The sequence below is a fragment of the Rhincodon typus genome, chromosome 8, assembly GCF_021869965.1.
Source record: "Rhincodon typus isolate 14 chromosome 8, sRhiTyp1.1, whole genome shotgun sequence".
Taxonomy (NCBI): domain Eukaryota; kingdom Metazoa; phylum Chordata; class Chondrichthyes; order Orectolobiformes; family Rhincodontidae; genus Rhincodon; species Rhincodon typus.
Genome location: NC_063339.1, coordinates 63,148,353 through 63,175,767, shown reverse-complemented (window position 1 = coordinate 63,175,767; position 27,415 = coordinate 63,148,353). Strand labels below are relative to the sequence as shown.

General features: G+C 39.3%; 1 protein-coding gene across 6 annotated transcripts; it reads left to right on the top strand.

The window, feature by feature from the left end:
- The first annotated feature begins 1,494 nt into the window (after positions 1 to 1,494).
- Positions 1,495 to 27,415, top strand: katnbl1 (katanin p80 subunit B-like 1). Of its 6 annotated transcripts, XM_048599745.1 has the most exons (13): positions 1,495 to 1,656; positions 1,799 to 2,138; positions 3,233 to 3,288; positions 12,082 to 12,215; positions 14,886 to 15,008; positions 15,832 to 15,875; positions 17,175 to 17,451; positions 20,740 to 20,855; positions 21,089 to 21,139; positions 21,224 to 21,313; positions 22,514 to 22,618; positions 23,251 to 23,344; positions 25,650 to 25,771. In XM_048599745.1, exons 2-13 carry the CDS (start codon positions 2,131 to 2,133, stop codon positions 25,716 to 25,718), a joined length of 1,167 nt encoding a protein of 388 aa, XP_048455702.1. In that variant the 5' UTR covers positions 1,495 to 1,656; positions 1,799 to 2,130; the 3' UTR covers positions 25,719 to 25,771. The 6 variants fall into 6 exon arrangements, with proteins under 6 accessions (XP_048455702.1, XP_048455701.1, XP_048455703.1 ...); XM_048599744.1 differs by having other exon boundaries at positions 1,495 to 2,138; positions 25,650 to 25,784; XM_048599746.1 differs by lacking the exons at positions 1,495 to 1,656; positions 25,650 to 25,771 and adding an exon at positions 26,754 to 27,415 and having other exon boundaries at positions 1,673 to 2,138.

Sequence of the window (27,415 nt, the reverse complement as noted above, 5' to 3'; positions counted from 1 at the left end):
ATGTGGATAGTAGCATGGGGGCTGCATTGTGGAACTCGGCCACAGTGGGAGGTAGGGTTGCCACATCCCCTGAGTTGAAGTTTCCAAGAATTAAAGTTTAACTTCCTGAACACTGCCACAGCTACAGGCAGTGGAAAACATTACTGTGGTTTTAAGAACTGATCTTTCCTCTCTTAACATTGATATGTTAACGATAGAAATATTGGAAAAGGGAAAAACAGGCCTGTATGTGTGGGATGGTTAGAGGGCACTCCAGGAATGGGAAAGTTGGCAGTCCCAGTTAGAGGAACAGCCAGATGTTGATATTGCATTTGAGAAGGTGACTGAACTGCTGATTCTCTGGGGGCCTGATGCTGCAGGAGCGAATCAGCTGAAATGGAAAGAGCTAAGGATTGGGAGCCGCAGAGAGCAACCGAGGCCCATATCAATTCCTGGACAGCCAGTGAGAGGAACTTGAGGGAGAATCCAGCTGCTAGAGAAGACAAGGATAGTCTGACCTGCAGTGAATTCTCCCTGAGACTGAATACAGCCTAGAGACGCTGGTGGTACCATTGGTGGATGATAGGGTAATCTGGCTCAAGTATTTGAAGGAAACTGGAAACAGGAGTGTAACAGTACACGTATTTGCAAGAATCTACAAATATAATGTGGTTGTAATGTTGGTAAATGTGAGGTTATCCACTTTGATAGCAAAAACAGAAAAGATTATTATCTGAATGGTGATAAATTGGGAAACAGGCTGGGGGGAGTTGTGCAATGATACCTGGGTAAATACATCAGTTGCTGAAAGTACGCATGCAGGTGCAGCCGGAAATGAAAAAGGCAAATGGTATGTTGACTTCACAGCGAAATAATTCAAGTACAGGAGCAGGGATGTCTTGCTGCAATTGTACAGGGTCTTGGTAAGATCACTCTTGGAGTATTGTGAGCAGTTGTGGTCTCCTTATCTGAAGAAGGATGCTCTGGCTATGGAGGGACTGCAATAAAAGTTCACCAGACAGATTCCTGGGATGATGGGTCTGACATTGAAGGGAAACGGGATCAGTTAAGACTATATTCACTGGCGATTAGAACAATCTGCCCCTGGCCTCTCAGGGCCCAGTTCTCTTTCACTCCAATACGGACTTGATTTGCCTTTATCCATCTTCCCCTGGGTTCCCGAATACCCATTTCCTCACCAGTGGATCCGACACCCCTGCCTGGGGACCCAACAAACTACCCTCCAAACAGACCCATTATTGACTTCCCACTCTGACCTTGTGTAACAACTACATCACTTGCTTGGCCCCTTTGCCACGGTACTCCTTACCCCCTACTTACTTGGCATACTAACCATCTGGCACCCAAACATCTGGCAACCTACTCACTTGCCAACCTACCAACTGGCAACCTATCACCTTCCTACTTGACATTCTACGTCACTTGGCGGCCTACTTCCCCCCCCCGCCCCCATTCTACTGCATCACGCAGCTACAACCTCCCCACTAGCGCCATCCTACTCCCTGCCCACTTGGCACTGTCACCTGGCACCTTAACTTCACACTGGAAGTACTTGATCTTTGACATCAGCTGTCAAAGTGACTGTGATTGTGGACCTTTAAATGCCAAATAACATCTTAGTGTTGTGAAATGTGGGCGTGGATTTCCTTTTCCTGGGTGAGATAGCTACTCCTCAGAAAATTCCGCTCACACGTTTTCTAAGTGCTTCTTCCACAATTACACCACTTGTTTGCTTTGGCCTGCTGTGTTCGTCCAGCTCTGCAACTTGTTTTGCTGACTGTTATCATTTAAACCGCAGGAACGCTCCTATCAGGATTTGGGGTAGACGTTGCATTGGCTTCTCGCATTCTTGGCCCTCCGGCTGGGAGGACTCGGCCATCCCGGCATACAGTGGGCCCAAGCGGGCGCAAACCTCCGGCTGGGAGGACTCAGCTATCCCGGCATGCCGTGGGCCCGAGCGGGGACAGTCCTCCGACTGGGAGGTTTCAGCTGTCCCGGCATGCCGAGGGCTTGTTTTGAATGGCGAAGGTTCAGGGAAAGGGAGAGACGACCGGTGCGGCCCGTTAGCGCCTGAAAGGGGAGAGGAGGGGCAAATTCTAATCGCTTGCACTGCCACTGAAATGTTGTAAAATGTTCTGGTAAGTGACCCCCTTACTATCGGTAGTGGCAGGAGGATCGGTTCGGGACCTCACACTTGGGTAGTTTCTGCTGGATGGGATTTTGGGGTGGGGTGGATTGAGATTAATTTTTAAAAGAGGGCTGTGTTTCTTTGTAATTCGAAATTATTTGCTAAGGAGCTCTTAAACCAGTTCTAACTGTCCACGTACTCCATGTAAGACAACTTGTCGTTAATAATTAAAACTCAAAGAACGATCTTTTTATGTGATTTTATGGTTAATTTTATAAAATCTGAAAATGTTTGTTTGGTTTCGAAAATTGGGGACTGGACTCTTCATCTCGCTTTTATCCCGAAAGACGCGACGGATCTTATTGGACAATCTACATTCGTTTGGATCCATTTTGTTTGCCTGGCTGGGAGTGGCATGAAGGGAAGTCTGTTTAAAAAGGGTAAAGTTGTCAAAACCGCATTTTGTGGAATTGGTTGGCGGGCAGATATTTCACTGTATGACAACTAGTGATTTATTTATAGCTGCGGCGAATGTTAACTTGCAAAGCGACCTTACTATTTGAACAAGCAAATCTGTTCATAATTTTTGAACCTGGCCTCGTTGTAAGTGTGAAGTTGTTACTTCCTTGGAATCCTGTTTTATGGGATGACTTGAGTTTTGAATGATGTGAATGGACAGCACTGAATGGTGAGACCCGCCGATAATGGTGGCTAAATAAATCTGCTGTATCAATAGAATCTTCTGTACCATAAGGTTATGAAGCAGATTCTATGTTTTTCATTAGTTATTCAAAACACTTGATAAAAGAGGATTAGGATTTCTAAAAACTTTATTTTACTTGGGACATTTGTGAATGTAACTGGTAGCAAATCATGGCATGGTTCAGGTCGGTGATATTGTTGGAATTATAGCAAAAAAAAATTCATGCTGATCAAGACTGCCAAAAATATTGAATGGTCATTAATCCCATTGAAATGTTATGAAGTATTGTTGTACAACTGTATATGTCTGCTTCAGAGTCTCATTGAGCTTTTTTTGAGTTAACATTTTATAGGAGAGAGTTATTAAATCCTCCTTGTAACTGTGGCATTTCTAAACATCAGGAAGGCAACATCGCCAAACCACTTCATTTATGGCCAAGTCATATCAATAAACAAAGGTACTCCTGTTAAAGTGTTTGTGTAGATGTAAATTAATAATTACTTGTCACTAATAAGTGACACTGCATTAACGAACTTTAATACTTGAACTGCTGTCAGGACTAGACAGTGAGATTTAAGAGGAGAGGGTTCCCTGATTTTGATATGTCTTCAGCTGACTTGAGCATATCTTGAGCTACACTGACATCATTCACAATAATGTGAAAAGAACGCACAAATCCTAACCTTGTATGTAATACTATTTAAAATGTTGTCTGAATCCTGAGTTCTTGTAACATCTTCCTAATGGTTAAAGAAATAAATTCATACCACATCGTAATTACTGTAATTGAAAATTGCAGATGGTCCAAGGTTATTGCAATATTATTGATTTGTTGATTTTTAATTTCTAGTAATGTTTTTAGAATCCTTTCTTAACCCCTGTTTTGACTGAATCATTATGTTAACTTCAAGGGTAATTAAAAACTGGGGAAAGTACTAAATGTACAATAAAGCAGGATTTGGATCTTGCCAGCATATCATGTGACAAATTTCTACTTTAAGATCTTTTCAGTGTGCTGCAGACCATTTTTGGTTTTTCTTTCCTGGTTTTGAGTGCTTCGCATCTGTTCAATTGTTTTACTAGATACAGTAGTTCTTAATGCAAACCAAAATACTGCCATTTCTGGTAATACTTTGGTCTCACCACAGACCAGTGTCCGGGAGAAGTCATTACAAGCCATACACTATGACCAGGAAGAAAAATGGAGAGGGAAAGAATGATGGAATGAGAGAAAAACAAAAAAAAGTTTAAATTATACGTTTTTAAATTCTACAATGTTTAAGGTCTTAAACAATATGCCTTAACACTTACAGTAGTTAATTGTCAGTATCAGGGAGCGTTTACAGTTATAATTAACACTTAGTATGCTGTTAACCTGTAATGGACTTGATAAAAGACAAATTTTACTACATCTGTAAAGGGTCTTGGTAAAACCACATATGAAATATATATATATATACAGTTAGGTCTGTTTATTTGGAAAATATACAATTGTGTAAGAAGCAGTTCAGAGGAGGTTCACTTGACTCATTTTGCAGAAGAAAGATTGAATAGATTGGGCTGTACCCATTGGAGTCTAGATGAATGAGAAATGATCTTATTGACATGATGCTGAGGGCAATTAGTGAAGTGGATGCTGGGAAGATATTCCCTGTTATGGGTGAAGCTAGTATTAGGGGGCCACAGTTTAAAAATAAGAGGACTCCCTTTTAAGATCGGGAAAATGTTTTTTCTATTAGACTGTGGAACGCTGTTCTGGAGAAAGCAGTGGAGGCTTGCATTGAGGAAAGTCAAAGTGGGCTAAACAGATTTTAGATCAACAGTGCAGTTGAGGATTATAGGAGCAGGCTGGAAAGTGGAGTTTAGGCCATAATCAGATAAGCGATGATCTTATTTAATTGGGGATGTAGTCGCAATACTGAAGCAGTGCAAGTTCAAATACATCAATACCTGGACAGTATCCAGGCTTGGGCTGAAAAGTGGCAAGTGACTTTCATGCCATATAAATGCCAGGCAATAACCATTTCCAAAAGAAACCACCTAACCACCATCCCTTGATGTTCGATAGTGTTACCATTTACTGAATCCCCCACGATCAATAAGCTTGGGGTTACCATTGACCAGAAACTCAACTGGACTCCCCACATAAACACTGGCTACAAGAGTAGGTCAGAGTTGAGGAATACTGCAGCAAGTAACTGATCTCCTGACTCCCAAAGCCTGTCCACCATTTACATGGCACAAGTCAGGAGTGTGATGGAAAACTCCCACGTGCATGGATGAGTAGAACTCGAACAACATTCAAGAAGCTTGATACCACATGGGACACAGTAGCCAGCTTGATAGTTACCACATCCACTCCCTCCATTACTGATGCATCTTGTAAATAGAACTGCTGCTCCTGAGCAATACGGCAATTTGCCAAAGATCCGTAGCACCTTCTCTCTGGAAGTACAAGGTCAGCAGATGGAGTTGTTGGTTGGTGTGCCGAGCTGACTGGTTTTCATTCAAACATTTCATCTCCCTTTTAGGTGACATCGTTGGTGCTGTGTAGCCTCCTTTGAAGCGTTTTTTGTTTTTTCCTGGGTCCTCAATGATTGTTCAACGTCTATCATTTCCTTGAATATAGATCTCTTCCAGACTTGCTGGGGCCAACTCCCAGGTGCTGACCTCCTTACTAGCCAAAGTCTGCCATCTGTTTAAACAAAATGCTGTTTCCAGGGTGGCCGTGCCTGTTCGAACCCTTTTAATTGAGAATCAGCCTGCAGTTAACCTCCAGGTCTGCCCTCACAAATAAACAAAAAAGCTTGTTTGGTCTGTTCATTTCCTTTTACCAGGCTGTTTCCCAAAGTCCACTCGTCATCAGTTCCAATCAAAGTTAGTAAAAGAATAGTAGTAAAAATAATGAAAAACCAGAAAGGTTCCTACATTGCAAAATTCTGGAACTACATTTAATTCCAATGTTCAGTCTAAAGTTGAACAACAACTTGTGCACGATCTGCATTCGCGCTGTCACTTTTGAGTTGCTGCATGGCCATGGCGGGGATAAAGATCTTAAAGCGGCTGCATACTTGATCAAATCACTTGAGTAATCTTTTAAAAAACAAAGAGGCTCCGTTGTTTGGCATGCCTAAATTAGCTCTAGGCAAAATTTTTAAGGTAGTTGTTCATAAACTTTTTTTTTTGTTAACCTATTTTTCTAATCAACCTGTTCAGAGGTGTTATTATATACCTTTGGTGCAGGTGGGATTTGAACCAGGGCTTTGTGGTTCAGAGATAGGGACACTACATCGCATCGCAAGATTCATCCGGGGTTAAATTTTCCTAATATGGTCCCTTTGAATATATTGTCAAGTATAGCCGACTGTTAAATTTATTGTCCTGTGGCGCCACTGAGTGACGACTAAAATAAATGGTGCAACATTGCAAGCAAGTATTACTGTGCAAAATATGATAAGCTGTTGATGCATTTCTGTAGGCCTTCATTTGTGGCTTATATGTATCAATAGTTCCTGAAATAACACCTGATAGTTTTGAAGGAAGCCCTGTAGGTTAATTAAAAAGGAAGTCCCAAGTGACACTGTTTAATCTGAGCTGTTTTTTCCAACATGTTTAATTGGGGAGGAACTGCTTATGCAAGAATAGAGATTGAGTATGTATTTGATTTTAAAATCATAGATTTATATTATTTAAAAATCAAGGAAATCCAGATGCTGGAAGTCTAAAACAAGTGTTGCAGAAACTCTGGCACCATCTGTGCAGAGAAAACAGAAATAATGTGTTGAGTCCAGTGACACTTCGTCAGACCTGAAAATAGCTGGGATGTGGTGGGGATTGAATAGAGCACCTGAAGATGAAACTGAGAAAGAGTAAAAAGGGATAGTCAAACAAAGAGATTGCTCTTGATCAGCCAAGAGAAATTCTGGGTCGGGTGCTGATGAGACGTGTAAATGGTTGAAAATGGCTGTGCTGGGAGCAGCCCATACAGAACAGGATTTAGGGGTGTGAGGGTAGGTAGTGAACATGGAGGTGGGTGGCTCTGAAATGTTGGCGTGGGAATACAGTAGTATATTGAAGTGGTAGGTGACTGGAAACTCCAGTCATTTTTACCACCAAAATGGTCACCCACTCTCCATTTCATCTCCCCAGTGTAAAGGAGGCCACATTGGAGGAGTGAATACGTAGACTGGATTGAATGAAGAGCAGGCAAATCACTGCTTCACCTGGAACATGTATCTTGGATCGTGGGTCATGAGGAGATAAATGGACAAGTGTTGCACCTTCTATGATTGTATGGGCAGCGCTGTACAGGTGTTGGGAGTGAACTAAGGTGTCCTGGAGGGAATGGCCCCTGCAGAATGGCGAGAGGGAATATGTGTCTCGTAGTGGAATCCCACAGGAGTTGGCGAAAACCAGCTATGATACAGAGGCTGGTCTGATGGAAAGTGAGGACTGGGGGTCCTTTCCATTATTGTGGGAGGGGAAGAAAATGCTGAGAGAAGTGCAGAAAATGAATAAGGCACACACAAGGCAACACAGTGGTGAGGAATCGTTGACTGAGGAAAAGGGTGTTTTTTTTGTTTCTGAGGCTGTTGGTTATAATTCAGGGCAATGGAATAGGTGGGAAATTGGGAAATTGGAAACATGAACGTGAGTTGGAGTAGGGGTGGAGCTGGTATATTGTTATCTTGAGTATACAAATAGCAAACAAATGGACTAGAGGGCATCTGAAACTTTAGAAAAGACTTACATTTGTGCAGTGCTTTTCACAACCAGCAGCTGTCTCAAAGTGCTTCAAAACATTTGGAGTACTTTTTTAATATAGGGAACAACAACACCCATTTGTGCTTTGCCAGTCCCACAGATGATATGATAACAACCAACTAATCTGAATTTGGCATGTTGATTGAGGGCTAATTATTAGCCAGTGGGAATAACTGCCCTGCTCCTCTTCAGAATAGTACCATGGGATCTTTTACACTTGCATGACCAGGTCAGGGGGCACTGATTTGACGTCTCAACCAAAAATTGTAGTGCGTTACACTGTCAACTTTTTTGCTTTTTATATTTCAACCTTGAAATGGCACTTGAACCCACAATCTTATGACTCCGGCAAGAGCGTTGCTGACTGAGCTGTGGCTGATGCTTGTCTGGGAACAGCCAAGAATGTGGCCTGGAAATAACAAAGTTCAGGATATATGCTGAGTAGAAATTTGCAACAAAGTCTGAAAGCGTTTTTACAATGAAATAAATTTTATAAAATCTGTCTGGACAAATATTGCCAGCTCCCAATTTATCCATTTCTGCCTGGCTCCAAGCTTCACAAGTGAGAAGCATTTGTCAGAATATAATATCCTTCCTACCTCATTGAACAAAGTTCTGCATCTCCACTTTTATCAGTTCACCTGCCTGAATAAAGAACAATGAATTTCTTTCAAGATTTTCACCTTCATGCTCAGGACCTTCTTCATCTTGCCCCATCTCACCATAATCATTTCCTTGAGCAATTAATTCACGTAAGACTTGAGAGCAGAATTAGGTTATCCAGCCCACCAAGTCTGCTACTTCGATCAGATCCTGGCTGATCTGTTAATCCTGAACTGCACTTCCCTGCCGTTCCCTATAACCTATGATTCCATTACTGATTAAAAATCTGTCTGTCTCAGCCTACAGATTTAATGACCCAGCCACAACAGCCTTCTGCAATAAAGAATTCCACAGATTCTCAACCGTTCAAGAGAAGAAATTCTTCCTTACTTTTGTCTTAAATGTACAATGTGACAATACTACAGCTTTAAGAGGTGTATTTTTGTCCTTTTTTAAATAAATGAAGAAAGGTTGCATCAGAGTGAAGGGTGGTCTGCTCAAAGCCAATAAAGTAAACAGCTTGTGAATTCTTGGGTTTTTTAAAGTTGGAACAATAAAAGCAGCCAGAATGGGTGGGGTCAAGCTCCCACAGAACCAGGATCTTCAGTCGTAGCTTGCTTCAGTTGCTGGAATCTTGAAACGAGATGTGGAAGCTCTTTAGTTCTTTGCTGGGGTTCTCTTACTGCTGCATTTGAGATAATCTATTTTACTGAATTTGCCTTTGCCAAGGGTGTGTTTATGGGATGTTACTATATCAGAACAACTAATTAGTGGCTAATGTATATTACTTTGTTAACCATTTCAATAGTTATAGTTAAGCCAATTAATTTCATTTTTATTTTCTGTATTTTAACAGTAGTGTAAAAATCATGTGCTTTGCTTAAATTCAAGTAGGTTGACCAATCAGATTGCATCTAGAGTGCAAAACTTTACACTTAGCCTAGACCCTAACATTTTCTTGTTTTTAAAAAGGTATCTTCTGAATATATTTTTGAGGGGATTTGGTGTGGTCCAAACAGTGTCTCCAATCTAAGATAATGCCCTCTGGCCTGAGGTTCCGCGAAGGGAAACAACCTTTCTACATCTACCCTGTCAAGCTTCTTTTTGTCTTGTGAATCTTGTATGTTTCAATAAGGTCACCTCTCATTCTTCAAAATTCCAATGAGTTCAACCCAACCTACTCAACCTCCCCGCATAAGAACCCCTTCCATATCTGGTATCAGCCTAGTGAATCTTCTCTGGACTGCCTCCAGTGCTTCTACATATTTCTTTGGATAGCAGACCAAACCATTCACATTATTCCAGCTATGGTCTGACTAGCACCTTGTAATGTTTTAGCAAAACAAATTGAGAATCCCCAAAAACCTCTTCTGTGGCTCTTCTCTATTTAAATAATGTTTTTGTGTATTTAAATAATCAGCTCCTCTATTCTTCCGGGCAAAGTGCATAATTTCACATTTTCCCACCTTCTGTTCCGTCTGCGAAGTCTTTGCCCACTCACTTAACATGCCTGTATCTGTCTTCAGATTCATTGTGCCACTGTCATCTCATGCCTTCATGTATTTTTGTCAGCCACAGACTTGGGCTACAGTACATTCATTTTCCTCGTGTATGTATGTGTGTGTGTGTGCGCGCGCGCACATGTGTGCAATGCTTCCCTTATCCATACTCTGACTTAGTTAACCAATCGTCAATCCATGCTAACATACTACCTACAATACCCTGGCCTCTTCTAACTAGTGTGTGGTGCCTTATCAAGCAGCTTCTAAAAATCTAAATGTTTCAGGTGCATTGCTTTCCTAATAAATTTGTCAGTCATGCTGACTCTACTTGATCATATTATGTAGTTCTAAACACTGTGCTATTACATCCTTTAAAGTAAATTCTAACAACAATGCTTTGCTGAAAGATTTGCCTCGTCAAGTATCCTCATATTTCTGTAGGTGATGTAATCGTGCTTTCCTGTCTGTTTGCTTTCATGATAACAGTGGAAAGTAATTTTCCACTATGAACTTCCATCTTTCTGAGGAGTTTTCAGACCACTATACACCAGCAACCCGCTCTGAAAATTCTTTCTTTGACTACTGTGATAAATTTCCACCACTCCGTTTGACACAATTCACAACGTTGATAAGATTCTGCATGGCAAACTAATTAGTAAAATTGTAACATGGGATTCAGGGTGTGCTTGCCAATTGGATGCAACATTGTCTTTGTGGTAGGAGACAGTGTGATGCTGGAGACTTCCTTTTTGGGCTGAATAGGCCTGTGACCAGCGGTGTTCCATGGGAATTGGTATTGGGTCCACTTTTGTTTGTCATTTATATGAATGATTTAGATGGGAATACAAGAGGCATGGTTTGTCAGTTTGTAAGTAAAGTTGGTGGTATAGTGGACAATGAAGAAGGTTATCTAAAATTGCAAAGAGGTCATGATTAATTGGGTAAATGGGCTGATGAGTGGTAGATGGAGTTTAATTTGGATAAATGTGAGGTATTGTATTTTGATAAAACAAACAAGGGAAGAACTTGTACAGTTAATGATAGGACCCTGGGAAGTGTGGTAAACTAAAGAGACCTAAGGCTTCAGGTGTATAATACTTCAAAATTTGCATCACAGATGGTCAGGGTAGTTAAGAAGGCATTTAGCATACTTGCCTTCATTGCTCAGACCTTTGAGTATAGGTGTTGGGACATGTATTGAGGTTGTGCAGGACTTTCGTGAGGCCTTTTCTGGAGACTGTGTGCAGTTGTGGGAAGGATATTACTATGCTATAGAGAGGGTTCAAAAAGATTTGCTATGATGTTGCTGGGAATGGAGGGTTTGACTTACAGGCTGGCACTTTTTTCATGGGAGCATGAGGTTGAGAGGTGACCTTATCGAGGTTTATAAAATCATGAGGGTCACAAGGTGAATACCAAAGGTTGTTTCCCTAAGGTGGGATGGCGGGGGGGGGGGGTTGCGTGTTCAAAACTAGGGAGCTGTTTTTAAGATGAGAAGAGAAAAATTTAAAAAGGACGTGAGCGGCAACTTTTTTTTTACACAGAGCATGGTTCGTGTGCAGAATATACTGCCAGGTGGATGTGGGTACAGTTCCAACATTTAAAAGACATTTGGAAAAGTACATGAATGGGAAAGATTTGGAGGGACGTGGGCAAAGCACAGGCAGGTGGTGGTAGTTTACTTTGGGAGCATGGTTTGGGAGCATTAGTTTGCTTGAAGGGTCTGTTTTCATGTTGCATGATGACTTGCGACTCTTTTTTTTTCCCCCAATAATAGATGTTAAGCTAATTGGCTTATAGTTCCCTGTTTTCTTTTTGTCTCCTTCACTGTTTATTTTAAGTATGTACCTCCTGCTTCTGGCATTGAAATTCTGTGTTTTTCATTTACTTCCCTTGTCATCTGTGGCTTATCCTCCAATTACTTTGGTCTGTTCAATAGAAAGCCTCTCCAGTATCCCTTTGCTATTCCTTCTGTAAGCTCAATTTTTGCTGCCTCGCTCTACTACTTAATTTCCAACAATTTTTTTGCCTTTTCTAGTTTTCATGCAATTTTCTTATGTAAGAGATGCTGTAGAAATGCGAAGTATACTCACTTCCACATTTATATTGCAATATAAGGAAAACAGCTTTCAGATCGTAGTTATTTTCCTGAGAAGATAATAGTCTATTCACCACTACTTGACATCCAGTGGCCTGAAAAATTCAAACTTGAAACCGTTTGATGTCTATGGGAAAAAACATTTTCTCTGAATCTGAGGCGAAGCTGAAGAAGGACTGTGGAAAGTTAATTTTGGCAAACCGTGAAAGCTGAGTAGGTTGATGTCTTGCTGTTGTTTCGATCAATTTAAAAAAAAAAAAAATTTCATCTTTTTTGATTCTAGGATTGCAAGTGATTATGGCATCTAGACATCAAAATGTCAAGCAAGGTGTATTATTTGGCGTGGAAGATGAACTCATTGAAGAAAGACAACTTGCTAAAAGGATGCGTCCTAATTGTAATGAGACTATGAGAAAGGTCAGCAGAAAATATTTGTAGAGCTTCGTTGCGAAATGCGTGCTACCTCAAGGTTTTTACAGCTTCAGATTTTGTACCAGCCATTTGTGAATGGGTCACTTGACCAAAGTGATTGACCCTTTCAATCAGACTTTCCTAGTCTTTAGGAAGTGCAAGTGAGAACCCCATAATGCTATGTATAGACTTGTTTTGTGCTATCTCCCTTCTTGAATCTGCCTTTAGCCCATTTCTGTTAGTACCCTGGCGCTTTTGCAGTTTCCCATAATGATAAAAGCTCACTTTTTCTACTCTTGCAAGCACTTCCTTATGAGACCATGTTCATGAAGCTAGCTAATTCTGAAATTATGCCTGATTGCAAAAAAGACCTGGAGGACATACTGGAGATTGGATGTGGATTTGAGGTTTAGTGAATTAAATCATTTGCCTTCAAAATAGAAGGAGGGAATAAACTGTTAGACGAAGCTGAATATTGATGTATCTAATCAGTTCTCCTCTGGGGTAATAAGAAAGTTTAAGTGAGCACACCTCAGTCTTGACCTTCTAAGACTCTTAAGTACTGTTCCTTTCAATTATAAAATTAAGAGAAGAAGAGAGAACCCAGGAAACTATTGATGTATTAGTATAATTCCAGTTGTGGGGATGAACACTTGGACAAATATCAACCGATGGAGAGAGCCAGTATGAAATTGTGAAGGAGCATCACATCTGTCTGCAGTAATTTGTTTGTTTGTTTTATTTATTTTAAGGTTTCTAATATGTTAAATGACAAGATGTCTACAGCTGTTACTTAATGGACTTCCAAAAGACTTTGAGAGACTTGGATTATGTATGATGAGTATTTTTTTTCCATTTGGAAAGCTATAATTAGTGCTACCGCACAGTGTTCTGCACTGGACCTCAGACTTTTAATATTTTAATTGTACCACAGAAGTAGTGATCCAGATTTGTTGGTGACCCTAATTAGGGTGTTGCAGGTGGGAACAGAACACTGTAAGGAATATTGATAAGTAATGGCCCACAATAGGAGTTCAATATGGGTAACTGCATGGTGATCTATTTGATTTTAGAAAATCTTTCTTTTTGTGGGTACTAACAAATCCCTAATGGTATTGAATTTAGTACAAAATATTGCGGTTGCTGGAAATGCTCAGCAAGTCTGGGAGCATTTGTGGATAGAGGAACAGTTGCTATTTCAGTTCATTTTGACTTTTTTATAGGAAGTGTGAAAAGTTAGAGGTGTATGCTTTAAGCAACTGAAAAGATTAGGGAGACTGTTGGAAAATGATCAAAAAGGAAGAGTGGAAGATCTAAATGACAAAAAGATTAGTGGTGCAAGGCCAAAGGGATTAATAATGGTATAAGAAAAGAAGCATACTTGTACCTGGAGCAGTTGTAAATGATGAAAAGATGAACAGCTGTCAGCCGAAACCAAGGAGTAAATGAAATACCAAAACCAAAAAGGACATGAAACAAAATGGGTGAAGAGCTTGTGGTCAAAATCTTAAACTTGATGTCGCATCCCAAAGTCTGTAAGGTGAAAGATAATGTACTATTCTTCAAAATTCCATTAAACTTCATTGGAACACTGCAGGAAGCTGACAGCAAAGATGTTAGTGTGGGAGCAAGGTGGAGAATTAAAATGAAGGCAGACCAGAATTTACATGCAATTTTAATTTCATAGAATCTTCCTGACTATCGTGTAGCCATCCAGCATAATGTCATTTTCCAACTCTTGGTCCAGAGACTTGAGGGTTACAGTCCTTAAATGCACCTTCAAGTAGTTTTAAATTTTATGAGGATTCTTTCTGTCATATTTTCAGAAATTATGTTGGTCCTAGTTTCTATGTTTCTCCGACTCGGGGCTTGAGAGAAACTGGTTTCCTATCTCAAGGCCACACACGGCACTCATTGCTTAACTGTAAAATTGTCTTTCACTCACCATTCAATGGCACAGAAGTCTAGCCTTCTGACACTTTCCCCATTCAGTGATTTGCCAAAACCAAAATGAATGTCAATGAATCAGCCACCACTCCTTATCCCTGCACCCAAGAGTGCAGGTTCCAAAAGAAAGGTTCCTAAATAGACTGAGAGGTTTGTGACAAACCACAAACTGGCTAATCTGGCTTCAGATCCACAATGCATGGCCAATAATAAACAAACCTTTGTCTAAATAGTTAAAGCCCGTGGCTGTTATGGATCTTTGTGAAATCACTCTTTTAAAGTATATAATTTATAAGAATCTACAATGAGTTATGTATAATAAGTATTTAAAGATCTTGAAACATGACACTGAATTGACCACTCACTCACTTCAATGTATTTTTGTCTCAGTAATTACTTGAAGTATTGATACTAATTGTGTCTATTAGAATGTATACTTTTTTTTTGTTTACTATTTGTCATGCTCGGTCATACCACAATCACAGTAGACATAAAAATAAACTGCTGGAAATCCTCAACAGGTCTACTGGCAGCTGTTGAGGGGGAAAACTGAGTTAATGTTTCGGATCAATGCCCTTTCATTGTAATAACTAGAAGAATGCTTTTGTTTTTTAAATTGATATCTTAACAAATTATGCAATGGTTTTTGTTATCTAATTCTGGCAATGTTTTGAACCAGCAAGATACATGCAAAATGATGAGAATTTATTTGATTTGGAATCATTACAGGGTTATGATGCAGAAGAGGCCATTGAACCCAATGTTTTTAGATACTTTCCAATCGACCCGTTTAGAAATACTATTACACCTCTAGAGCAGTTGAAATTTGAACTCAGACCACCTGGCTCAGAGGTAGAGTCACTATCACTATACTACATAAGCCCTACCCCAACTTTTTTATGTTCTATCTTTAAGCTGTGTAGCTAATCTCATTCCCTCGCCTTTATCCCATAGTCCTCCAGTAGTTTTTGCTTCAGCTAATTATTCATTTCCTTTTTGAAAATCAGGATTGAATCGTCTGTCTTCCCCCATGCACTTAATTGCACATTTCTTTGTTCTTTTGCACGATGTTTTTGTAAGAATGGATTGATATTAGACAAATATAATCAATGGATGTGGTCAAACATTTACTTTGCTGAATTTTTATTGATAGCATAATCCGGACAAGCTCTTCGATTAACTTCATATTAAATATTGGAGTGCACTTTCAATAAAGTATAGGTGTACAGGTCTATAAAATCTGTAAATCTGCTTTGTATGTTTTTAGCGACATATCTTAAATAAAAATGCATGCTTGCACATCCAATTCTGCAAGTATTTTATGGACATTTTATCTGCAAAACCCAGTAGTTTTAAAAAGTGCTATATATTTAGTATTCTACTAGATCAAACCCTTTACTTAAATTTAAAACAGAAATAATATTCCTACTTTCAAACAGTTACTTTTTTTTTAAAAATCTACTAACCTATTTGAACTTCACATTAAGTATTTGAAAAATTTCAACATCTGGATAACCAATTCTTGGAAGATGCTATGGAAAAGTGTTGCTGCATTTTATTTTTAGTGATCTGTTATTGCAAAATTTTATTACCATTTATTTTCCAGTAAGTGAAATGGTTAAAAAGCTATTGCCTGAAATATAGCAATTTATAATCACTTTTCTTTTCATACCAGGTTAGGGTCCTGGAATGCAAAGAGGTGACTCCTAAAGTTAGAAGGTGAGATCAGTCTTTGATTAAACTCGTTTGTACGACAACACTTGATTGTCAATCCACATCCTGCACTAGACTTGCTTTAATTGATAAGTTTTTTTTTAGCAAATTGTTTTTCTATCTCAAGTTTGATCCTTTGAATATATTGAAAATTGACTAGAACAGGGTCTGCTGCAAACTCCATCGATTTTCATAGTTAAACTTCATTGTAATAGCATAGTGAGTTGCTACAGCTGAACAAGTCTGAGCGGGCAACTTGTCGACTCAGGGCAGATGTCTGAAAATGACTGATTCCTCTGCAGAGAGAAATCTAAATTGTTATTAAAGTCAGGTTGTGCTAGCATTCCGTATATTCCTGGAATGGGGATGTAGTAAAGAAATCTTTAGGGGAAATAGGGAGACAAGTCACATTCTTTCCAAACCCCTCAAAAAAAAACTGAAAAGACGGTGTTTTTGTTGTGGTATCCCTACCTCCTGCAGCCAGCATCTAAAGACTCTTCAGTGGATAAAATGCTACATGTATTTCACCCAATGGGCGATTTAAAATTAAATTCTGATGCTAAATGGATCTTAGAATGCTGATCTAGATATTTTGAGGTTGTCACTTAATTAGAGGTTAGAAAGCACAGCAGACAGTTCCAAAAGCAAAAGCTAAAAGTTTTAGTTTTCAAGTCTGTCTAAATGTCCATTTCACCGCACTCTCTCTCCATTTGACTATAAGAAAGTCAAATGATTCAAAAACAAAATTGTTAGAAGCATTTAGCAGGTCAGGCAGCATCCCTAGTAGAAAGTGTTGACAAACATCATGTTACCTGCTGAACAGTTGAATAACCAGTTACTAAGATTGCAGAACTAAAATAAAATGAGCAAGCTCCATCCATACTATTGCATATCTCATCACTGATTCTGAACTGCAAGTCATTCAGGAGTTTATAACTTTAATTGTCTCTTGTTCATAAATATTTTAGAAACTTTTAGAATCATAGAATTTTACAGCACAGCAGAAGACCATTCGACTCATTGTGTCTGTACAGGGTCCCAAAAGAGTGACACAACTAGTCCCATTCTCCAGCCCTATCTCCATAGCCCTCAGCAATACCAAACAATGTGTTTATCGTGTCCAGTATGGAACTCTGCATATCTCTCGATTCATGAGATGGGATAGTGAGTTGTGTGCTTCTGTTCCTTTGTTCTTAATAACAAAGAAGCACAATAGAGATAACTGCAGTGCATTTTTTTTTCTGCTAGTGAAAATAGATTTGCTGGGACCAAATATACCTACAACTACTGGATTTATCTCAACAGATTATCTACTGGACAAACAAAGAAAACATTGCACAGAACATCCAAAACGACGTGTTGTAAAAAGAAGACTAGACTTAGAGCCCAAAGTATCGTGGGCAACGGGAAACAGCATCCAAACCTTTGGAGCTGTGACATGGCAAATAAAGAAAATGAAGTAGTCTGTTCAGGAGCTGTACCTAAATTATGCAATGACAATCGCAGCTCACAGCTGAACTCCAGTGATTCGTCTGCTTCACAGACTAGTACTTCTGTTACATATGCAGATTATTTTGCACAGGTAGGGTGTCATCAGTTCTCTGTTGCTAAGACTTAATTGAGTGTTTTGTTTCTTCCCATTGAAATTGAAAATGTCTGATTTGGTTGTGAGAGAACCACTTTTATTTCACCTTGTATTTATCCAGGTCCCTTTTTAAATAATATTTGAATTATTTCTAATACAGTTTTAGACATGCACATTCCAGATCACCATGACCCACTGAGCTCTTTAGTTAATTTGCCAGTTACCTTAACACTTTTTTTTCTGTTTACAAACTTATCTGCTATTGGAAACAACTTCTACTTAATTATTTGGTCAAATCTTTTTGTGATTTTAGTCACCCTATTAAGTCTTCCTTTAAACAGCTCCTCTTTGAGGACAATAGCTCAAATTTCTATTCTCTCCATATAGACCAGAAAGAGATTCTGCTTGACTCCTTTTGAATCGTGCCCAGAATTTGACATGATACTGCAACTGGGACTTAACCAATCAATTATAGAAATTTAGCATGAATAGTGTATTTGTTTGTACAGCCTTCCAAACCTGTCCTGTCACACTGAAAAATCATCTGTGTTCATGTTCCCCCCAGATATCTCTAGCTGAACCCAAATTGCTATTTCTTTCTTTTACCTCCTGTACTTTTCAATTGCCTTTTAAGTTGTTTATTCAAACAGACGATATAGTTTCACATACACTTTATCCAAATAAATCCAATATATATAACGGACTGGCATTTATTTTCACTTTTTCTAGCAAAGTTAAAACGTCTGAGGCGTTTCCTTGGCATGTTACCAAACAGAATTTGACATCAAGCCAAACTGAAATTAAGATAGATGACCAAAAGCTTAATCAAAGAGATTTCAATCCATGTCTTAAATGATGAGAAAGGTAGAAATGTTCAGATAAAAATTTGAATTGTGAGCGATTCTAAGTTTGGAGTATTGCTGAGATCTGGGAAGGTTGCAAGATTATGTGTGTGTTTGGGAGAGGCAAGGGGAGTTGGCAGGGGGTTGGTTGGAGGTAGGATGAGGTCAGGCCACTGTTATGATTTGAATACAAAGTTAAAATATGAAACATTAGTGTAGATCAGCAATCACAGATGAACAGAATTTGGGTTGAGTTAGGGTTTAGGCTGCAAACATTTGGATTAAATAACTGGGTTTCAGCAGAAGAGGCAGTTACTTTCCATTTCAGCATTTGTTTAAAGGGGCCTTCTTATGGCGCAGTGGTAGCACCTCTACCCCAGGACTGTGTTCAAAGCCCACCTGCTCCAAAGGAGTGTAATAACATGTCTGAACAGGTTGAATAGGAAAATAGGTCAATTAAAATTTATACAATGTTAGAAGTTAACCACTTTCTCGAAGCAGTGGAGTAATTTAATCTCCAGGTAATAAAGACACAATCGAGAGTTTGTTTCAGTTGCTGGTGGGTTGAGATACAGGAGGAAAATCAAATGGCATGCATTTTGAAATAGTTTTACTGATGAAGAGAATTTATATTCAGAATCTCAGCCCTGTCTTAAGTGAGTGAAGTTCAATCAGAGAAGAGGAATGAAGTCAGTAGCCAGGAAGCTGTTTGTAGCAAGGCCTCAAGACCATGGCTGTGTTGTCTTTCTACTACTGTTTAGCACTCCAGGTGTCAGTGATAAGGGAGCACTGCATTTGACTGAGTCCCTTTTGGATGAGAATTAAATTGAAATCCCAATCTGCCTTCTCTGGACAATGTAACAAATCTGTCCATCAGTATTTCAAACAAAAACAAGGGCGTTCTCCTCTGTTTTGGACTCCCTATCTGTCAATCAACAAAAAAAAACTTGGTATGGTCATTTATCACATTGCAATTTCTGGTTGCTTGTTTTACACACATTATCTACATCATTTTTCTACATTGCAACAGTGACCACTTCAAAAAGTAGGAAAGCACTTTGAGCAGGGCACGGAAGGTTCTGTGTGACTGTGACGTCATTATTTTAATCAGCAACTTGTGCTGATCCACTACTGAATATCAGATGCACATCAGTGGCAAGTCAAAGGCACTGAAAGAGTTGAGAAAAATGGCGGTGGTAAACGTTGCAAAAAATGTACAGTAGAATCTAGCGTATCATTGCAGCATATCCTGATCATTCTGTCATCCAGCATCTACACATTTGCCTGGAAAGGAGTCACTGGAAGAGACTCACCCAGTGTTTCTCCAACAGAAGCCAGTCATAAAGTTCCTGATGTTGCTAAACACAATTGAGCTACTGTTCAAAACGCGTACTTTGTGGCTTTGAGTTAGTACCATATTATTTAGTGCATTTATCAACAGTTATCAGGAGGACCTGAATTTGGTCTTTTAATTCTGTTTATTTTAATATTAATGGTTTTTATACAAGCCACGTACAGTATTTTCTATTCCATAGTTTACCCTAAAGCAAGAGGTGGTAAATAGCTGATTTCTCTCTTACTCATCTGAATTTCTTTGTGGCTCTCTCCCTGACCCTGCTAGAGACTTTGTATGCCAGTTTAGTGTCGTTTACTTAGTTTTACTGCTTTCAAAAGTGACAGGAGCATCTTGGAGTGAATGCTTCTTCCACAAACACTGACTGGGTCAAAGAGGCGGATGTGGCCAACATCCTTTTTGGCTGAACAGCTTTTATTTTTGTTTGTTTCCATTGGGCAAAACAGCATCCAAAAATAGTAGTTTGATTCTTTTAAAAAACAGCTATTTTTGTTTGTATAGTGAAGTCTAATTTGTAGCTTCCTTAACACTGGTATGAATATTTCTGAAGAAGGGTCTCGGTCCAAAACGTCAGCCTTTCTGCTCCTCTGATGCTGCTTGGCCTGCTGTGTTCATCCAGCTCTACACCTTGTATATCTCAGATTCTCCAGCATCTGCAATTCCTACCATCTGTGAATATTTTAGAGTTGCTTCTCGTGGTATCTGTGTGGTATAAGTAAATAGGTATTTCCAACAGTGATTAATCATCAGTTAATATGTATTGCATGTATCATGCAGGAAGGAAGAAGTTGCAAAGCTTCAAGACAATTGAGATTTTAAAAAATGGTATTGATACCAAGTGCTTAAAATATTATTTGTTATCCCTCTTCGGTAACTTAGCAGAGGAGTGTTTCAGTGTCTCCATTAATATAGTGATTATAGAGACTGTTAAGCCTCTTTTAAATTCTAATGTGTATACGTAGCCTTAAAACGAATGGAAATACTGCAAGAATTTGGGAGCCATGGAAAGTATTAAAGTGTGTTCAGCAACAAAGAAATTAACTGCTTTTACTACCTAACTCTTTCTGTTTGGTTCTGTTAATACCACAGATTTCTAAGGATCATGCTACAATGACACAAGTACTATTTGGTAGAAACTTAAGACTGAACGTAGCTCTGACATTCTGGCAGAAAAGTGCAAGTGAGCTGGTAGCTTATCTGGTCAGGTAATAATCATATTTAATTGATCTTTAGCATTGTACTAAATCTATTTTATGTAAGTCAGCGTTATAAATTCGATCATAAACTTCGTTATTACAATATCGGTAAACTGAACACAATCTGTATTGGAAAGGTAGATAGAAATCTTCCACTTTATTTGTTGCCATGCATCATTACTTTCCAATAATTTGTCTTAATTCTCATGTGATATGATGTTGAATCTTTCTGTCATCTGCAGGATACATGACATTGCTGTTACTGCAGATTGTCTACCAGTGCTTACGAAAAGGTAATATTAAAATAACTTGTTTTCCGTCTAAAGTTAATATTTTCGTCAAATATTCTTTTAATATTCTTTATTTTTTGCTTATAGTCTGGAGGAAGAAAAACAAAGCATCTCCGTAGGTTGTTGTGTTGACCTCTTACCACTAGCGCAAGAGTTATTAAGAAGCAGATATGAAGAGTAAGTATAATGAAATTACAGAAGCTGCTTTACTGTATTTTAGGAGCCTAATATCCTAGATCAGTGAGTGATTATATTCGATAGTATATGTGCAATTGAAGGAAAGCCAGACTAGTACATGAGGAGAAAGAATTGGAGGGTTTCAATTCTGGCATCGGAGGAGGGAAGATAAGAAGAACCTTGAGTAGGACATAAACTCTGTCACTCAATGGCCTGGTTCTGTCCTGTGTGGCCTTTTTGTGCTGCCCTCGATTAGTTTTTTTGTGGTTATTTGAGAAATTTAGTTTGTACTGCTTTAAACTGATGTACGAGTATTAAGTCCTCTAGATGGCCTTTTGAGCATTGCATCTCAAACTGGGCAATGGGAAAAGCAGCTTAAGCAGGGAACAGAAAGTTCACAGTTAAAGCATATCTCCAGCTCAATGAAAAGACTTATTAGGTTACATTTCAAATCCCAAATGTAATTGTTTTTAAAAGGTAAAAGATTTATTTCCTACATTTTTGTTTATTCTGCTATTGCTTCACTTTTAGATGTAAACCAGAGATTAATGAAACTGAAATTGGTTTGAATTGTTTTTTAAAGGAATACTGGATTTGTTGCCATTTTGTTTATAGGCTGAGTATAGAACTGGGGTGATAGGGGCCTGAAATCTGCATAAAATTGCGGTAGTTGCCATTTTGGATCAAGACTACTGGAAATGGCCTCAGCTGAAACTGAGCTCAGATTAGCATGTGAAGGATGGAGTCAGATGAATTTGAAGATGGCTTGAGATTTTGTGCTGTTGAGGCTGAGCTTCCAAGTTAGGTTGGGCTAGGTTTTGGCTTGGCGGTTTAGGTCACTTGTATTCAGACTGTTGTTTTATTTTAAACATCTAAATCTCATGGTCCTTCCTAATAGACATGGAACTTACCCCTCATGTTTGCACCAGGATTAAATCTATTAACTGCTGGCATGTTCTTGTTATGCAAAATGAGAAAGATAGGGCCCACAAATTTTTTTATACAAGTTTTATTTTTAATATCTGTTGCATGCAAACGCAATAAAACCCACTTCACCCAGTGTGCCTGATACATCATAACAATTGGAAAGCTCAGGCTCAACACCCTGTTGCAATCGCATCACAGTTCATTGCATAGACTTGTATTTGTTTATGGCATATTGTATTAAACCTTTTATATAAATGTTTTCAAATATTGCAGATATCTGATTGTTGGTTTAAACTGGCTCCGAGCTGTCCTTAAGCAATGGTGGCCAGAGCTATCTGCAAATACTGCAAATAATGATGAAACTCGTGTAGCAGATAGGTAAGTGAAATCATATTTTATTTCTTAATAAATGTGGAAACTTGTGTTTTAAATATCCCCAAAATGATTGAATGGAATTTTATTGTATAGGATGTAATAGCTTATTTCTTTTGGCCAACTTAAGAAATAAGCTATCTCATAACTCCTTAACTGTAGATCAAAAATCTTCCAATTCAGTCTAGCAAATACATTGACCCAGCCTCTCCTGCTTTTGCTTATTGTCCTGATTCCACTGAATTCCTTAGAGATGTCAAAAAAATGTGAACCTTCAGTTATCTGGACTGCAATTATATGTAATCGGTTTATTATGTAGAGCAAGGACACAAATGATTGTATTGATCACTGATAATCTGATGCTTTTTCTTTGCTCTATTATTCTGACACAGGTTAACATGCTGAAGTTATGTCTAGTTCAATTACTTTGCCTAGTTTTATTGTGCATAATAAGTAAAATGGTTACCACCATGCAAAATGAAGAGTGCTGCAAAAATGAAAAATTCAAGTTACCTGTTTGAGATGTAGTTGCATTTCATATTTTTTAAAGTGTAGTATTTCCTAAACTGTTGAACCCTGAAATTATTTTCCAAGCATTTTGAAATGTTAATATTAGTCTTTGAAATACTTTATTCTAGAAACATTAAGGTTTTGAAAGATCAGCTACGGCAATTACGGGAGCAAGGCTTTCATTTATCTTCAGTTCCAGGGTATACTGGAAAAGTAGCTAAGGTAGGAACTGTTTAATCATTTCTTCTCTTAATCGCTCAATTCTTCTGTTTCCACCTTCCTCAAAAGTAAAGGCCTACATTTTGCAATCAGGGTCAAAGGATTCTCTTTCGAAGTAGTCTTGCTGTTAGCTGTCGGCAGGCTTCTGCTGAACTTTTAAGTGGCATCTTGCATCTTTTGAGGTCATTTTGTGCACATCAACCTCCTCTTGTAGATCGGTTTCTGAACTGGGAAAGAAACAGCAAGACTCCTGAACCTTGAGGTATGCCCTAAACCAGGAACTTTTAAGTGCAATTTAATTTGCATACCAAAAAATATTTGGTGAGAAAGGTTAGGATTAAGAGAGTGTGCAACAAGAAACACTGCAAAAATAGACAAATATTTTTCTCTTATATTCCAACACTAAATCCTGAAGGAATGAATCTCTGAACATGTAAAACTTCCATTGCCACTGAATCGTTATGACTTACTACGTTAAAAATTCACCTCAGCCAGAATGCACCAGCCTTATCTTTTTATGGAGAGATAGTAGGAACTGCCGATACTGGAGTCTGAGATAACAAGGTGTGGAGCTGGATGAACACAGCAAGCCAGGCAGCATCAGAGGAGCAGGAAAGCTGATGTTCCGGGTCTGGACCCTTCTTCAGAAATGGGGGAGGGGAAGGGAGCTCTGAAATAAATAGAGAGGGGGGAGGTGGTGGTGGAAGGTGAATAGTGGAGCTGATAGGTGGAGAGAGGATGGACAGGTCAAGGAGGCGGTGAGTGTAGGTAGGAAGTGGGGGTTGGTCAATGAGTTGGGAGGAGCAGATAGGTGGGAGAGAAGATGGACAGGTCAAGGAGGCGGGGACGAGAGGGGGAGCTGGTCTTGGGATGAGGTCAGGGGTGGGGAGATTTTGACGCTGGTAAAGTCCACATTGAGAGCATTGGGTTTTAGAGTTCCAAGGCGGAATATGAGGTGCTGTTCCTCCAGTTTTCGGATGGCAGCGTTGTGACACTGGAGGAGGCCCAGGATGGACATGTCGTCCAGGGAGTGGGAGGGGGAGTTGAAGTGGTTTGCGACTGGGAGGTGTTGTCTTTTGTCGCGAACCAAGTGTAGGCGCTCCACAAGGCGGTCTCCGAGCCTCCGCTTGGTTTCCCTGATGTAGAGGAGGCCACATTAGCGGATGTGCAGGTGAACATCTGTTTTAATGTAGAAGGTTTTCTTGGTGCCTGGAATGGAGGTGAGGGGGGAGGTGTAGGGGCAGGTGTAGCACCTCCTGCGGTTGCAGGGAAAGGTGGTGGGGCTAATGAGGAGTGTGGAGCAGACAAGGAAGTCCCGGAGAGAGCGGTCCCGGACATGGCAGAGAATGGGTTGTCATGGGGAACCTTATCAAATGCCTTGCTAAAATCCATATACGGCACATCCACTGCTCGACCTTCATCAATGTGTTTTGTCGTATCCTCAAAGAATGCAATAAGGCTTGTGAGGCATGACCTGCCCCTCTCAAAGCCATGCTGACTATTTCTTATCAAACTGTGCTTTTCCAAATAATCGTAGTATTTATCTCTCAGAATCCTCTCCAATAATTTGCCCACCACAGAAGTAAGACTGACTGGTCTGTAATTCCCAGGATTATCCCTGTTTCCTTTCTTGAACAAGGGAATGACATTTGCCACCCTCCAGTCCTACTACAGTGGATAGTGAGGACGCAAAGATCATTGCCAAAAGCGCAGCAATCTCTTCCCTTGCTCCCCGTAGTACCCTTGGGTATGTCCCGTCTGGCCCAGGGGACTTATCTATCCTCATTTCTTCAAAATATCTGACACATCCTCCTTCCTAACATCAACCTATTCGAACATATCAGCCTGTTTCACACTGTCCTGTCAAACTACAAGATCCCTCTCACTGGTGAATACTGAAGCAAAGTACTCATTAAGGACCTCCCTTAGCTCCGCACAAGAGTCCCTCCACTATCCCTGATCGGCTTTACCCTCACTCTGGCCATCCTCTTGTTCCTCACATAAGTGTAGAATGCCTTGGGGTTTTCCTTAATCCTAACCGCCAGCTTTTTCATACCCTCTTTTAGCTCTTCTAAGTCCATTTTTCAGTTCCTTCCTGGCTACCTTAACCCTTTAGAGCCCTGTCCAATCCTTACTTCCTCAACCTTAAGCTTCCTTCCTCTTGGTGAAATGTTCCACATGTCTTGTCAACCAAGGTTCCTTAAGTCTAACTGAAATCATTTGCTAAATGATTGTGCCAAACTTCTTAAAAAAGAACTATTTCCATTTCCATCAACTTGAAATCTTGTCCTCCTCTGCCCATATTTAGAAAAAATTCGAAAGAACTTCACCTACTCGCATTTTGTATTTCCAAGTAACAAGAAATTACACGTTTTAGAATTTGCTCAGTGGTTAGCACTGTTGCCTCACGCTGCCGGGGATCTGGGTTCGATTCCACCTTCAGGTGAGTGTCTGTGTGCAATTTGTGCATTCTCCCCATGTCTGCATGGGTTTCCTCCCACAGTCCAAAGATGTGCGAGTTAGGTGATTGGGCAATTTAGCATGACCATTGTGTCTAGGGGTATGCCGGCTAGGTGGGTTAGCTATGGGAAATACGGTAGGGGAATGGGTCTGGATGTTTGGTCTGAACGCAATGGGCCGAATGGTATTTGAAAGAAGTTGTCATCATTGTTACAGATTTTCATTCTCTTTTATTGTCCCAAAATATGACTTCACCTGCTACATGAGTCCATGCCAATGACCAGTTAATGTTGCTTCCTAGCAATTGGTACTGGTTTACGTACACCTTATTTAATTGTCTTTTTTTCTTTTTCCAGTGAAAATGGAAAGATATTTAACTGCTCAACATAGAATATCTGATATGGTAGCATACTTTTTTGGTTGCAATGCTTTATGCCTTCAGACATTGCCATTGGGATGACATTTTGACAGCTCTCGGGCATTGAGACTAAAGTTTTTAAACAAAGAAGAATTAATGGAGCTCTTCATTCCAAAATTATTTAATGCAGTTCTAAGGCTATAGTGACAAAAATATTTCAAAGTTTATCATCAAAATAATTTGTTTTGTTTAATGATCGATCCTCCATATGTTGTGCCTATAATTGTACCTGGTCAGATGTATTGTTCGACAGCAGTTGTGAAAAAGCTTTCTTCCAAGCAGACAAGTATTATAAAATAGACGAGTTTTCAGTTGTTTGGGAGTCCTTTTCACTATTTTGCTATGAGTCCTAATAATGACATTTGTCAATTGCTGATGTAGATAATCAAACTTTGTATTTTGGTGATGTGCAGCAACCTCCCAATCTTTTAATTTTGGATAGAATGCATGGTTTGTTGTTTCAATCTAACAATAACAAGCCTTGACTCATAATAGGAATGTTTTAACAAGCTGTGTTTTTTTTTGTTTCTGCAGAGTGTGGGATCCTACCTGGAGCAATTGTACTAAATATCTGCAGTATCCAGGGAGCTTCATTTTTCAAGTACTATCAGCAGTTAAAAGCTGCTTTGCAACATCATTTCAACCTCCTTATTTGTTAAAATATTTGGGAGACCAGCACTGCAGAAAGTGATCAAAGTAGGCTCAGCACAAAATTGGTTGCAAACTATGTTCTAAAACCACTATTGAACCCAATGAAGCTACTTCACATTGAAGTGGTTTATTTGCCAAGTGGCATATACTCGACTCTGTGAGCTGATGATGTGACACTGTTTTGCATTCCAGATTCATGTAGCCTAACTTGACCAGAAGGTCTGTGTTCTTCAATACTGTCAGACTAGTGCCAATCATCTGCACTGAAATGCTGCTTCAGTGCTCTTGGACACTATGAATGTATTTTCTGTATATTTGATTCAAGGTTGTAAAGTTTCATATGACCGTGCAACGATAATAAGTTATAATTTCAGTAAAGAAAGCACCATAATAGAGCATGCAGCAGTTTACTAATATCAGTAAGGTGACATTAACAAAATGTGCATAGCACTGTATTCTTTTAATTGAAACATTAAAGTAGATATTTCTTGTGACTTTGCACTTAAATAAAAAATGCTATGTCTCTACATAGTACTCACCGATGA